At 44.2% G+C, this 15599-nt stretch overlaps 1 protein-coding gene across 1 annotated transcript; it reads right to left on the bottom strand.

Moving 5' to 3' along the window:
* Positions 1 to 508: 508 nt before the first annotated feature.
* On the bottom strand, positions 509 to 14656 carry LOC118421228. Its single transcript, XM_035828398.1, has 19 exons — positions 14509 to 14656; positions 13939 to 14035; positions 12554 to 12711; positions 11862 to 12071; positions 11270 to 11404; positions 10608 to 10766; positions 9867 to 10046; positions 8420 to 8607; positions 7816 to 7966; positions 6731 to 6901; positions 6236 to 6409; positions 5614 to 5784; positions 5034 to 5168; positions 4431 to 4590; positions 3593 to 3695; positions 2814 to 2901; positions 2245 to 2481; positions 1610 to 1829; positions 509 to 1021 (listed from the first exon to the last, which is right to left on the bottom strand). The coding sequence occupies exons 1-19, from the start codon at positions 14567 to 14569 to the stop codon at positions 826 to 828; spliced, it is 2994 nt and encodes a 997-aa protein (XP_035684291.1). The 5' UTR covers positions 14570 to 14656; the 3' UTR covers positions 509 to 825.
* Between the last annotated feature and the right edge of the window lie 943 nt (positions 14657 to 15599).

Here is a 15599-nt window from a genome sequence, read left to right on the forward strand (position 1 = left end):
GTGACGTGCGGCACGTGCCCACCAGACCCCTACGGGGTACCCCGGGACATCCCCAGGACAGCTTACGGGTACCTGCCGGAAATCGACCGATAACGGATTAAAGCATACGACTATTGCACGAAAGCCGCCGGAATGCCCACCGGAGCCCCCCAGGACCTCTAACGGGACGCGTGAAGAAAAAATGATTTGTGACTACGTGAGCCGATGTCCACCCGGCTTCAGAGCCCGGCCGGGGCCTATATCGGTTAGACACCGCGCGGACACCCTGGGTAATGTGACGTAGGCCTTACCCAAACCACTGACGGTAGAATTGTCAAATGATCCTTTGCCTCTCTTCGTGGGTCACATGAAACATAAATTGATATATGGATAAAGCAGCACGAGGCAATAATTCTAACATCATAACTAATATGACGGTTTGGTATTAAATAGAGTTAGCTAACTGTGAAACTGGGTACCATAAATCGCCTGCATGTGTTGTTCAGTAAAGAAAACACCATTGCATTGATTTGGTTCGGTTTGTTTAGCTTTATTCTTAACGTTATACTCTGTTATACATCGTACTCTCTGATAATTATACTCTCTCTCTTAAGACTCATACTCTCTCTCTCTCTTATACTCTCTGTCATACGCTCTTTTATCTTATACTCTTTAGCGTTTTGATCGGACTTTATCTTTGTACCGTTTTCTCTATGTTATGTTCGACCGCGAAACATTTATAAGAAAACGGTAAAAAAATTAGAAAGCTTAAATACACGTCAAAATGTAGCCAAAGCCGAACCCCTGATTGAAGAGTATTTATTTTAGACTATCAAAAGACTGTTTTCAGTCCGCGAAGGTGATAGTAGTGGTGAGCAGATCGGCGGGCAGGCTCTGGATAACGGCGCTGAACCCGCTGCGCTCGTCGGAGCCGTCCGTCACGAACCGTACCGCCAGGGTGGTGTCGACGGGCGCGGAGAGCTTGGACCCCGCCGGGATGGCCGTGCCACAAGACGGAGGGGACGGCCGACCTCCCAGCGGTCTGGACAGGCGGAGGAAACAGTCACAGATATGATATGAGAATGTATAATGTTAGTCTGTGTAACACAAACTCCGCTGTCCAGGGCTGTAACTGGCCCCTCCCCGCCGAGTGGGCCGGCGGATGTTGGGCGGGCTGCTATAAGCGAGATTTAATCAGGCTAGCATAATGTGTATAAGGAAGAACAAACGCAGGCCAAGTTACATGTACATGTAAATAGCAGGTTATCCATCATAGTTAATTTCATGGTCTATTCCAAACCATTAAATTAACCAGGACGGTACTACCTACATGTAGGTACCACATAAGAAGACTCGAATATAACTAGCCTCAACAGGTGCCCAAGAAATACTAGAATACAAAACGCCGACAAAAATGAGAAGAATGCAAATCAAATGCACATTTTGACGACACCCTTAAAACGTTTCTTATCGATGCAATGTAGCTTCACCAACAGAAACAACGAAAACTTGTAAGATATTCATTATCTACCATGGATTGCGATATCGCTATTGACAATCAGTGAGATGTTGAGAATTGAAAACTTGTGTCAAGTGTATCTAAAAAGTAGCACAGAGTCTTAATACTCACAAGTGGAAAATGACGTAATCGGCACAGTCACCGGAAACGCCATTGGTCGGCTGAGGTCGAGGCTGTAGGTCAAAGTTCAACATGCTGATCTGCACGCCGAAGCCAGGCTCGGTAGTCATGACGAACCAGCAGTCCTCGTTAGGCTCGTACTTCAGGGGGTACCCGGGGGAGCTCATCACATCGATGCTGTTTGCCGCCAGGTGATAGTTATGCCTGCAGGCTGGGTCAGGTAAGAAGGAAAGCAATTTTTGTCAGACGTTTTCTCGCATACGATAGGCGACACAATCACTTGCATTATCAGGAGATAACAAGTACTGTCCTTGGTACTGAAAATCTCGACTTTTGTCATTATGCTGGTCATTGGATTCAGCAATGTAGCTTTATCAACTGTTGTCCTCTGTTTTAACGATAGAAATTTTATTTTGCTTTAAACCTTTGCAACCAGACTATTAAGACTTTACACAACCATGTGAGGATGATTTCGATTGGTGGGAGAATCACAAGAATGAAGCTGTACAGATTGTAAGTTACAAGGGTATCGTTGCAAGAATTGGAATGGAGTAGTCGATCAGTGACTCATCGTATTTGAATTGTTGTAAATTTTGGGTCTACGAAATGTATTTCGTTGCATGAACCTGTAGGAGGGATGACTGTTGAGGACACCGGGCCTGATGTGGTGTTGTAGCCGACGATAACGGGGCTGCCAGTGGTCGGGTGCACATGAGGGGTGCTGGTCTGAGGAAGGCTTGTAGTCGATGGTGGAAGAGTTGAAGTCGTTGGTGGAGGGGTTGTTGTTGGTGGAGGGGTTGTTGTCGGTGGCAGCGTTGTTGTTGGTGGAATGGTTGTTGTTGTCGGTGGAAGCGTGGTGGGAACTAACAAAGACGGAAATTATACACACATGGTTATCATAGTGAAGCATTCAAGTGAAAATGAGCATTTGAAAAGTTCAAGAAAGATACACAGGAATATTCTTGAATCAAAAAAGTCTCTTAATTACGTTTAATTGCACCGAAGGACCAACCTGCCGGTTCAGGATGCGTAGGTTTTATCATTCTGTTGGTGTGCAAATTTGCTTGACGTTAGAAGAGCAATTATTTCTGTTTAACTTGTTTTTACTGTATGTCATATTAGGGTGAGGGCAAATAAAGATGAGACAGTTTTTCTCTCACCCCTCCACGTGTGTGGTAACTTCTGATAAACAAACCTGGGCAGTGGTCGCTTGGTATGAGCGAGATCTCATCAATGGCCATGTCACTCTCGAAGCCCGTTCCTTGGATGGCCTCAAATGTCACCTAAAAATAAAATAAAAAGTGCTGTATTTGTTTACAAGCACATTTCGCGGATCTAAATACTTTTAGGGGATTTATGTACTAAGTAACTACGTCGGACCCCTAAAAAGTACTGTCTCACGTCATCGTCAGCAATAGGTTGAGTTTTACTTGCGGTATGGCACCGGTGAGACGTAGCGACTCACAGCAGCGAGTCAGGCTTTCAAGGCAGTGTAGCGAGCTGTTTTTGTTGTAGCATACTGAATGAACTGGGTAGGAGCCGTTCGGGTCGTTCGGCGCAATATAACCAGCTGCTGCCGCGCCGCGTGCCTGCGAAGCTGGTGTGTTACGCCGAACGGCGGTTATACTGGCTATATAGATACAGATACAGAGCCAATGTCACTAAGGCTTAGGTCTCATTTCTAAACCTGGGCCCAGCAGGGATGTTTGCAGAAACGATAACTACAAATATTTATCTAGGAATATACACAAATCATGGTCATGACTATTTTTTTTACGTTATGTGTGTTTTGTTGCCTTTTATATCCTACTTTTTCGTTTCCGCAAGCTACCCGACCGGGCCCCGGGATGGGAATTGGGACTTAAACTTTACCAAACATGACAAACATATCAAACTGGCACCCCAGGAGCAGAAGAACATAGTTGAACTTTTTTACGATTACAAAAAAAATAAACCACTATGAAGTTGTCCTACCTTGTGGTATCCCTCCTCTGGAAGATCAATTGTCACAGCACGCCAGGAATTTACGTCTTCGCCAGAAGCCGTCCAGGCAAGCTCGCTGGTAATGTGGTACGTCCTACATGTATATCACATAATGTTAAAACAATATGAATCAGAAATATCCCAATGATGAAGCTGAAAATCTATGTATTTTTCATCAAAGTGAAACCGTGTCCTATAAAGAACAGTTGATTTCTTTATTCTGAAGGGTATTGTGATTACAACTGCCCCAATGGACTGAAATATAGGCAAACCCTGGTCAAGTTAAGACATTGTCTACAGTATTGTCAATCGACATGAACAAGTCACAACGTCACGGTGTCATCCTCCTACGGCCCAAGTTATGACTGAAGTCAATGCGTGACGTACATGTACATAAGATCCCTGTCACACATTCAGGACCTTCCCGAAACTTTCCACTTCCCAACCAAGGTCGGCTTTGGGTTGGTAGTACCCTCGGACCGCATCTAAGCAGAATATGACTTTGATTTTCAAAAGTTATATATGGTAGGCTGGCGCAGAACGACGACCAGTTGACAACCTCGTCGACCAAATCCCAACCACAAAAGACCTTGCGCAAGACTGACTTTCAACTAACTTGGTATACAGCCGTATTATAGCCGCCGAGTCTCTTCTGTCCTCTCCGTATTTGTGGAGAGGACAGAAGAGACTCGGGAGCTATAATACGACTGGATACCAGGCTAACTTTCAACCATGGTGTGGAGATAGTCGGGAAGCCATGGTCGGCAGTATGTGACAGGGGCTTAAGAAGGATACTACAGGGCACCAAAGGCGATGTCGTTTGACGTACCGTGTCGCCAAGTAGACGTTAAGAGTGCCCATCTCGCTCCCGTACATGTGATAGTAGAACTGCAGCTGTTGACATCCCTCGGTTTGGAACTCTGCACTGGAGATCCGAGCCACCTCCCCCTGAACACGCGGGCTGGACGCCTCAGTATACAAGTACCAGTCTGCGGAAACAAATCCGTGATCACGTGTTAGGTGATGAATATACGGGTTATAATTATGTTACAACTAAAGTCATAACTACCACCAAGATTATAGTGGTGTTCAACATACTGGTTCAAGCCTTAATGGTGACTTCCAAATGGCATTGGAAGATAATCAGCAGTGGTAGACAATATCAGTTGAAAGAGATGCTAACTTCATCCGCATCGTCACACAAACACGCGCCCAAACTCCGGCTCGAGGGTCTGGCAGGGATCATAAAAGGTTTACCTCCTGATTGGGGACGCTAGCTTAAATCTTTTACAAAATAGACTGTGTAACTGTTTATATATATATATATATATATATATATATATATATATATATATAAAATGCCCTTAGTAAAAGATACCTAAAGTAGGCTGTTATAACTGTAGAAACGTAAATTCCTATCTCATTGACATACTGGAATTGTATCCTGAGCTCGGCCCTGTGTCAGAGGACGCAGTTACTCCACTGTTCCTGGTCCAATCAAAGTCGTCGGTTTGGCGATCTTGTTGGTAGCCACAGATGCTCGCCTCAAAGTTACACTGGACTGGGTCTGGAAACAACAAGGTTGAACTATTAGATTAGTCATGGACATACGATGTTGTGTTAGCTATAGACGCACAAGGGGAGTGGGAGGGAGGGAGACAGAGAGATACAAGAAAGATAGAAAGTGTGAAATACGACGTCAGTCATATGTATATATGTATATCGGGCACATCTACGGACATGTTTGGTCATCGACACTTTAGTGTAAGTTGCCTTTTTTGTTCTACAGAATTATTAACAGATTATGTAAGGTCCTGTTCAAATTCAGACAGACTACACTGGCTATTATAGGGCTAGGGAGAAGAATTTGCCTGAGAAGTTTTGCTACCAGAGGAGTTGGTCGGCCGTGCAGGAACCTAAGCGTGGACTGACTCCCCTGGCCAATTTCCCGATTTTTTTCTCCAAATTCTACGATTCCCGCACGCCCGTAGGAAGGCCTAGTGGAGGCTTACCGTAACAGATGACGTCCTGTCCCGACCACGTGCCGTCCGCCTGGCAGGTCCTGGAGGACGAGCCCTGGTGGAAGCCGTGCAGGCAGGTGAACTGGATCACCGTGCCGTACATCGTGCCGCTCCCGATGATTTTCCCAAACGCTGGCCGCGACAACTCAGGACAGTGCACAACTATTCAGACAAAACGTAGTGAGAAATGATGCGGTAAGCATAGTCTTATACATAAAACCACTTTGCAGCAAAGTGTTTTTTATCGATAGAGAAAGATCCCGCCAAACTATCTGGTTTAACAGTTGTTAGATACGGTATCCTAATGTTCCGTTACAAAGTCGTGAAATAAACCGATACACACTGCGCCATACCCCCCCCCCCCAACACACACAGACATACTAAGTACCCATCCATGCACATTAGTATGTCAGAAACTGTAAAGCTGTCGGCCTCAAAAGAAACATGGGCCCATAAAATAGACGAAGTTGGCACGTGAAGTAGATTAAGTGAACGTATACATCATGGCACATGTCATATCATAAGTATATAGAAATAAGTATTGTACTTTCAGATTTCATCTACAGACACAGAGGAAAATGAAACTTGAGATGCAATTTCTTTCTCTAAATACCTTCACACGTGGTATCGTTTCCACTCCAGATCCCATCTTTGGTGCACGTCCTCTGACTGGACCCGGTCAGCTCGTACCCGACGTCACACGAGAAGCTGTAGGTACAGCCGTACGTGGTGCATGTGGAACTGGCGGTGCCGTGGTCAGGCGTGGGGAGGGGCAGACAGTCTTTGACTGGATGGATGAGAGAACATAGATGGAGGGCGATACTTCTGTAGACGTTAATTCTCCTAAACATCGTTTTGCTAATTTTTGGTCACATAGATAAGACACTTAATAAAAATATTACCAGGACAAGATCCATGAAGATGGCTGTTGTAACAAAATCATACAAGATGAACATTATAAAACAAATAATGATAATAATGCCCAGAACAATAATCATAGATAGTAATATTCTAGTTATTTCCAGTACGTCGTCTTTATGAGTTCACACCAACTTTTACATGTATCAAACAGATATGGATGTACAGGTCTTTCCAGAAGGTCCCTTACTCTGACAGGTAGGTTCTGCAGAAGACCAGCCGCTCGCCGTGCAGGTGGCGCTGTCCTGTCCGATCAGGTCGTACCCTTGGTCACAGTTGTAGAACACGGTGGCACCGGTCAAAGTGCTCGAGAACGTGTTGCCCCCGTGAAAGGATAGTGCGGGGGTCGCGCAGTCTGCAGCTGTGTGGTATTAAAGAACGGAAAGTATATGTTTAAAAATCTATCGGCTATTGATTATGGCATAGGTCCCAATTAGAAAAAGCGGCCCTGCCAGGCATTTCACGGGCTGTTCTTTTGGCATTTTCAGGCCCCATGTGACACTTTGCGGATCCCGGGATATTTTGGGGCCCGGCCGGGAACAGGGTTGAATTTAAGTCAGACTTACGATGCGCCTGGGACCCGGTAACAAATGGTCCCTGACTTACCCGTGGGGAACACCCCTCCGGTATCCACCGGGACAAATTCGTTTGTGGTTACGGAGCCCGGCCGGGGCTACATCTCTGACGGGCACCGGTGCAATTGGGACCTAAGCCTAACAGGTGCCGCGCGGTAGACATTGTGATCGATACAGAATTGCGCCCTTCAGGCGGGATCATCAGGAGCACCACCATGGTCAGAAAGAAAGGTCAATCACCAGGCCCCAAAATACCTTGTACCAGTAAGACCGTATAGGTCTGGTCACCGAGATTGTAGTGGTGGGGATTTTTACCGGCTAGCTAGTGAGGGGATCCAACCTCTGCTTGGAGAATAGTAAGACCGTACATTTGGCAGAGATAAACGTCATGTATGAAGCAAGAATTTTTTTGTTGATTTGTAACAACGCCTACTGTCTCATCAGTCATTGGGTACTACTGCATACTGTCCTTTTTGTGTAATGATTCTTGATATTGTTTAATTTTCAGAAATATAGTTGATATTACGTCTTCCCAAAGCCCCACAAATCTAACCTAGGTGTCATGGCCTATTCTAGCAGGGAACTTGGCAGGAAAACGATGGACCGGGGTAAGAATAGTATGGACAGACTACGCAATCCTAGCATGGTTAATTCTGATGATAAAGTTCTGTGTCCCTTCTCGACGTGATGCGTTTCTTACCCCAGTACGACATGTTGAATCCGCCCATCGAGAAGGACGCGTCCGACTGGAAGCGTACGAAGATCTCGTCCGCAGCCTCTGTCTTGAACACGTCTACAGGCATGTACTGTCCGGATAAGGTGAGCATCAACTTCCCTGATTCTGAGGACCCCTGCGAATGGATGAATAGAGTAATGATGAGCTTTGGAAGGCGGAAGAAGGAAGGAAGGGTTGTATTTTCATGACCTGTAAAGCTGAATATGAACGTGACCAAACATCCCACCTGAAAAATGTCGAGACCAATCTAATGTGCTTTACGTGTATATGTCAATTTTAAGTTCCTATGCGTTTCAAAGGCCAATACGCACATACACATAAACTTGTTGAAACAAGACCGAAAGCTCTGTTGTAATACCGCAGAAATCTACCAGGGTGCCCATATTCAAACTTGACCTTTATTTTGACAACATCTATATGATTTTGACATCATAAATTTAGATATCCTTAAACAGCATCTTGTGATGTGCTGCCTACAAAAACAAGTTCACTGACAAACATACCCACAAATGGCACCGAAAATAAATCTCAGCCAAGGTAGAAAGAAGATCTGCATAGTTATACGTGCCTCATACACAGTGAGGATGTCATAATTGTGTTCGGTATTGAAGACGTTGAACTTGAAGAGCACGATGTGGTTATCCCTCGGCTTGATGTGCCAGGTGCAGGTTTGGGAGTTCTCGTAGTTCCCGGGGAAGTTCGGGCTCAGCAGGACGCCTCTGTCGTGCGTCAGGAGCTGGTTATTACCGCAGATAACTGGTGAAAAATGCATTAATAGATAAGGAAAGTTTATGACTGTAGCGCTGCCGTTCACGACGAGTTCTTCCTTTCCTTCCAATTTTACACTCTGGTGATTGGTGAGTCTCTGTTTTCTTGAAAAAGACCAATAAAGTTAGTCCAAACCAGTGAATATCGGAGTCTCAGTCGCCATCATTCTCATGTCCTTAGGTCAACTTAAAGTACATGGTAGAGACATAGGGGGCTCACACGTGACAATGGACAAAGATAGACATTACTGTAAAAGAGAACACTCAAATACTAGTGTTGGTTACATGTATACAGACAGGTTGAGTATGCCTTCTTTGCTGGAAGTAGAGAAAGACAAAGAGCCCAACGTTTTCTACAATCTGCGACTTCTGTGATTTAAGAGAAAAGTGAGCTTCTGTTCGTCCGTGAATATGAGAGAGTTGGGGAAGAACGTCATTGTGACTTCTTTAAACAATGTGGTTCTTTCGGTGTGGTCAAACGAGTAATTGGAAACATAATGCATTTCGTTTTCGACTGATTTAGATGTACAGTATCTAACTAGAGTTCGGGGACCTCATACCTCCATGAAATATTCATTGCTTTTTGTGGATGTTATGTATGTTGATGGTCGGTTGTATTTAAGAGTAATGGATATTACTGTTATGGGTATCTGCTTGGAGCAAAGCCCCATTAACAAACACTTAAAGCACGATGCCTGTTCCAATATATCGCAGATATAGGGGTGATTTTTGATATTATTACATCGATTATAACGACAGATACGGCGCCCAAAATCTCATCGATTCGAGCTTTCATTACACCTCACCAACACAACAAGTATGAAACCAACCCATCCAGCCATTCTTGAGTAATCTTGTATACAGACAGAGACACCCCCAAACAGCTGTCACCATCTGCTTGGAGCTAAGCCCATTAACAAACACATACAGCACGATGCCTGTACCAATATATCTCACATATAGGGGTGATTTCTGATATTATTACATCGATTATAACGACAGATACGGCGCCCCAAATCTCATCGATTCGAGCTTTCATCACACCCCACCAACACAACAAGTATGAAACCAATCCATCCAGCCGTTCTTGAGTAATCATCTACACAGACAGAGACACATAACAGAAAATATAACCTCCATTTCATGACATTTCATGGAGGTAATAAATGACATTCGTTTTACCCAATATTCCGGTTGAACAGTATAAAGTTGGCCCCTTACGTAGAGGTTAAAGAAACATGGACTGACTTTCACATGCCGGAGGTGTGATGAAGTCCCAGTGCCCCTGGGACTCGCAGGTGACCGTTTCGGACGGGTTGTTGAAGGTGTAACCGGGTTCGCAGGTGTACGTGGCGACTTCGGCATACGTCAGTCCCGTGTACGTCATCTCTCCGTGAGTCACAGGGGGCGGGACTTGGCACACAGTGGCTGCCAAATAAGGGCAATAGATGAGCTTTGGGGTTTATGAAAAAAATACAATCCTCCAACCAACATAGAAATTTTCGTCCTGGTCTTATTTAGGACCATATGGCCTTCCAGACGTTTGAGATAAGCCACGGCTAAAAGGTGGCTGGTAGTCGGTAGCAGCCCCCGTCCCAGTTCAATGATACTTGAGCTTTATCTATGTGTCGTTTCCATGGGTCAAGAGGTATCATTTTAATTGTTTTTCTTTATATATCCTTTTTTCAATACTATATCTGAAAGTTACTGGAACATCCCCCCCTCAAATATGATTTCTATATTACTTCACAGTTCCTTCAAGAATGCATGCATTTACGCTATACATATGAACCTTCAAGAAACTTACTTATGAGAAATGTGAATATTCTCTTATATCTGCATACTCTCATACCTCAGACTCTCATGCCCTATACTCTTATACTTCATACTTCTTATACTCTAATAACTTATGATTAGAGTCCCATACCCTATACTCTTATACCTTATACTACTATGCCTTTTACCCTTATACGACGAAAGATCTCATACGTTGGCACGTGACGTTGCCTGCCTCCCAGGTTCCGTCTGCTGTGCAGTTCTTGGCGGGGGTTCCCACCAGCATGTAGCCGGCGTCACAGCTGAAGTACGCGGTGTCCATCGAGTACGTGACGGTACCGTTTGTCAACACTAAGTCCGCACACTGGCGATCTGCATGTTTGAGAGCAAACGGATGAATGGATGAATGAATGAAGGAAGGAACGAATGTCTCGCCAAGGTAAGAGTAAAATCGGACCTGATGACCACTACTCCTACCAGGTAAGGCTAACATCGCATTTCCAAACCGGGGCCCGGCCGGGCAGTTTGTGGAAACGAAAAATAGAACTGTATACGTAAAAATGTGCACAAATAATGCCCACGACAATTCTCTTTACGCTTTGTGTAGTTTGGTGTCTTTTATATCATACTTAACGTTCCCTAAAGCTGCCCGGTCGGGCCCCGGTTTGGAAATGTGACGTTGGTCTAAGCCGCATTCAAATCCATCCTACAATTACTAGTCATATGTTATCACAGAACCGATCATGGATCACCAGACAGCGACATTTTGTACGACACACTCTCGACTGCATTAATATAAGGACGTCCCCAACTTGATATCATAAAAGCTGTCGTGTGACGTAAGTGACAAGGGTTCACAGCAAAAGGAGACTTACTGTATTCTTCACACACCACGCCTGCATCCTCGCTGTGGCCACAGTTATGACTTCCCCATCCATTGCTGGAACAGTCAAAGATGCTGTCCTCGTTTCCCCCGCAGGCAAGATCGTCCAGGTAGATATTACCACTTCCTGAAACATACCAAAGATACCTTAAACGTTACCTACAATTTGATGGTGTCTAATGATATCAAAGCTACTATGAGGGCTTTAACATACAGGGTCAAATTGTATTTTGTATTCTACTTGACCCCATCGACATCACTTGTATTGTAAGGTATTGACTTGTTAAGGCCCATCTTAGAATCTGAACTTTTGTCGATGAGATGTGATCTCCAACCAGTCAAGCTCACTTCTCATGTAGAGCTATTCTTCCACTGGTCGTGGCAGAAAAGACATACTATGTAAAGTATTCACAGGTCTATCGACAAGCACAATGAACAGTGGACGACGGCTTAACGTCAATTGTTTCCGGTAGCGAGCGACACAGCCAGGATTCAAACTCACGTCTTCTTGGTCCAGAGGCATGGTAGCTAGCCACTGGACTACTCACGCTACTAAACGATGGTATCAATCAAACATTATTCACCTTGTCCATAGAAAGCAGACGATTTAGCCTCCAGTGCCCGTGGGTAGCGCAGCATGCGGCAGATGACGTGAGCTTCGGGCATCCCAAATGAGTCATCACAGATCGTCCCCCAGCTCTCCGACTCACTCCGGCGGATCTCTACTCGTCCTTCCCGCGCGGTGGGTCCGTTCCTCAGCCTCACCAAATGGCTGTACTGAGATACCGGAGGTGCTGTACAAACAGAGGAACATTTATTTGAAATATGTACAATAATCACTATCATTGTATCATCTTGTATAAGTGGCGGCGCTAAAATAAGTTGAATGTGACTTTGAGTCCGCCGTCACTTTGTCCTCGTCCGTTTATTTGTATTTTTACATGTATCTTTCAATAAGAAAAAATAAAAGAATTACTATCATTACAAATTTCATGATTGGCACTATCGTCTGAATGTTTATTTCATTTCTTAAAATCATTTTCATAGTCTGGAATAGAATGGAGACATTACCAATGAATTCACTTCACCGTAAAATATTACGTTTTTTATTAAAAAAAAACGTTTCTACATCACTAATCCAGCAAATTCAATGTTTTTGTGAAGAGTCTCGTTTTGAACTGAGAAACAGTGAAATAAGACACCATCTCCTTGGAAACATACAATAAAAGCGATAGAAAAGAACGAAAACAAGCATTCGCATGAAGGACGGACGCACCGACGTTTTGTCCCTCCAGTCGTTCGTAGTATTCGTAGTTACTGGAAGTGCCCATTTCGACGGACGTGGTTAACCTGTTGTTTTCACTGGTGTAACATTTGGAAGTGGCCGTATTCACTTCGAACGACCGGCAGTAGTACGAGGTGGCTTCAATGCACCTAGGAGTCGGACGACCAAAATATATGTAAAAATCGCAAAGTCTTTAAGTGTATCAGTATTTCACATTCGCGTTACTGCCCTGTCATTATTCAAAGCTGATAGGGTGTTTGCGGTCACATAATATGACGTAATTTAGTGTCCGCCATTTTGCTGAGTTTAACATACGCGCGAACCCAATATGTACATGTATTATAGAGAATTGCTAAACTTTCTTTCAAACACTAAGATAATGTAGGGGCTTACCCCTAAATTTTCGGTCGATCTCCGTCGACCTTGTTCACAGAATGACCCTTTCTCTCTCCAGCAGTGACGTCGGGAAGACACCACTTTTGCAGGAGGGGGTCATAAATATCAGAAAGTCTATGTCGCCCCCTGTCCCCGAAAATTTAGTGGTAAGTCCCTACATTATCTTAGTGTTGGAAAGAAAGTTTAGCAATTCTCTATAATATATTCTACCAACACATGAACTTTCATGATATGTACATGTATGTCAGAAATAAATGGTTCCCTCTACTTCAGCACCAAACTGTACATGCAGTATTTCTTTAACTCCGAGAATCATTGTCTGTATCTTCCGAATAACTGGTCCAACATGGCGACGGTGGTGGCCATTTTATCAGATGTCAAAAAGAGAAATTTTCATTGGACACAATGGCACTCATAAGCTGATGGAGTGAAGTTTGGAACACTGCGGCACAAAATCATCGGCCCCAAATATGCTAGCCTCTACCAGGCTACGAATATGCTATTAGTATTACGAGTACCTTTAAGAATGGGGAGTCAAGATGCTGGATCTAATAGGAATGAGAAATCGTTAATATGAAGGTTGAAAAGTGGGGGACTTATGTTACAGCCTTGTCTCACCCCGCAGAATGACTAGAGTACGATGACAGACCATGTGGGGTTTGAACATAGAATTCTATGATGTGATACATTGATTTTACTAGTCTAAAGAAGTTACCTCCTATAAAAAGATAGAATTTTATAGAATACTCCGTTTTGCCATACCGAATCGAAAGCTTTTCATAAGTCTACGAAGCATGCATATAGCTTGCCTCCAGGTTTGGATGTCTGTTGGTCAATAAACGTTTTTATACCCCCACACATTAGGCGCGATTCGATCGGACGACGAGTCTGCGAGCTCTAATTTACGAGGAGGCATGACCCTGACGGGAAGGGGGAACTCTGCCATTTCTTCGTATTAGGACGAAGAGAAGCGATCATACCTTCTTGCACACTCTGCAGCGTTGAGGTTGTCAAGTGTCTCCGCGTTGTCACCGCCGGAGTAGATGCCGTGAATATGTTGAAAGTATTGTAGGAAGTCTGCCAACAAAGGACAAAGGACAAACTTATCATCCGTCTAAGGGAAATGTGTGCAGCATATACAGAAATGCCACGCAGAACAAAACAAGTAAGAAGTAAATGCATACATAAGAAATGAGGGCAGAACTACGGGAAAAGGGTCACGGGTTATTGATGAACGGCCGACGTAGAAATATTAAAGCTCCGTCTTAAAGTAGGTTGTCAAGCAAAGTTCGTCAAGAATTTTGTAACCTCACATCATCTTTTGAGCAAAATCGATTGATATCCTTATGCAAGTTTAAAACCGTGGACTTCGAAGCTTCGTTGGTTACGGGTTATATTTCTGCTTGATACGGAAACCCCATTTCACTCTACATTTCGAAGAAAAAACGATGCTTTTGCTTCTGATGAATTAGAACATATGGAAATGTAAAAATGAGACCGTCATACTAAAATATCGCAGCAGTAATGACAGTAAAAAGAAATACAAGTACCTTGTGCGTTGGCAAAGGATACCAGCGCCGCAGCGATTACGCATACCTGTACGGCTCTCATCTTGGTTCGAGGAGTACGCTATCACAAGCTGTACTTGTGCAACACTGTTACCCCTCTGCTGAAGGACGCCTGTATTTATCTGCGGGGAGGCCGTGGGACGTCAGCACGGGGGCGGGACCATGCGGTGGGACGGGTGAGAACAGTACAGGTGGCGAACGGTCAACGTACGCGCGGGGTTCGCCCGCAGGATAGAGGCTACTCATGGGGTTTACTCAATGCTACTTTATTTTTCAAAACTAGGGCTTACATGGACTATTTTGATCGTATTCACACACATATGCTGTCAGAATGATGGACTAAGAAGAAGAAGACAGAGCAACAATTCTGAAAATCTCTTTTCATCCCGAATATTGTTATCTCGGAAACGCCTTACGAGCCACTGCTCTGACTAGACTATGAAAAAGTGTAAAAATACAAACAAAAATGTACAAGTCATGACATGCACACCATGGGGCCATGTATGTAGGTGTTGCAGCTTTCATGTCGCCGCCCAGGACAGATGGGAGGGCAGGGGAAACGGTAGCGTGGGGGCGGGCTTTGTCTTGCCGCTCGGCAGGTGAACAAGAGTTCAACTTCAGACCAGTAAAAGTCCTTCATTTCTTCTGTCGTGACATGATACACATGGAATAATGTAAACTGCTTCTGCAAAAGTTCAACAAATTATGTTAAAGTCAATGTATAGGTAAGTTTTTTTGTCATGTATGTATGTACGAGTATGGATGAACGAATACGGGATTGAGTGCATGCATAGCGTATGAATGAATGAATGAGTACAGGGTATTGCCCTGCCATCACGAGACAGAAACCTGACGCACGTCAGACGTTTGCGCCAGGAAAGGCCACCTGATAACGGTTCTAGCCAATATGTTTAACGTTTTCTACACTGGCAAATAAAACCCTTCCTGTTTTTGACGTGACCATTTGAAGATTCCGGATATTGGCTTGGCCAGTCACATGAGCTGGTATATTAAATCCATATGAGATTCGTAACAAATTATGTTAATACGTAGCCGTACGCGTATGAATAGCG

Source organism: Branchiostoma floridae, chromosome 8, assembly GCF_000003815.2.
Source record: "Branchiostoma floridae strain S238N-H82 chromosome 8, Bfl_VNyyK, whole genome shotgun sequence".
NCBI classification, from domain to species: Eukaryota; Metazoa; Chordata; class Leptocardii; order Amphioxiformes; family Branchiostomatidae; genus Branchiostoma; species Branchiostoma floridae.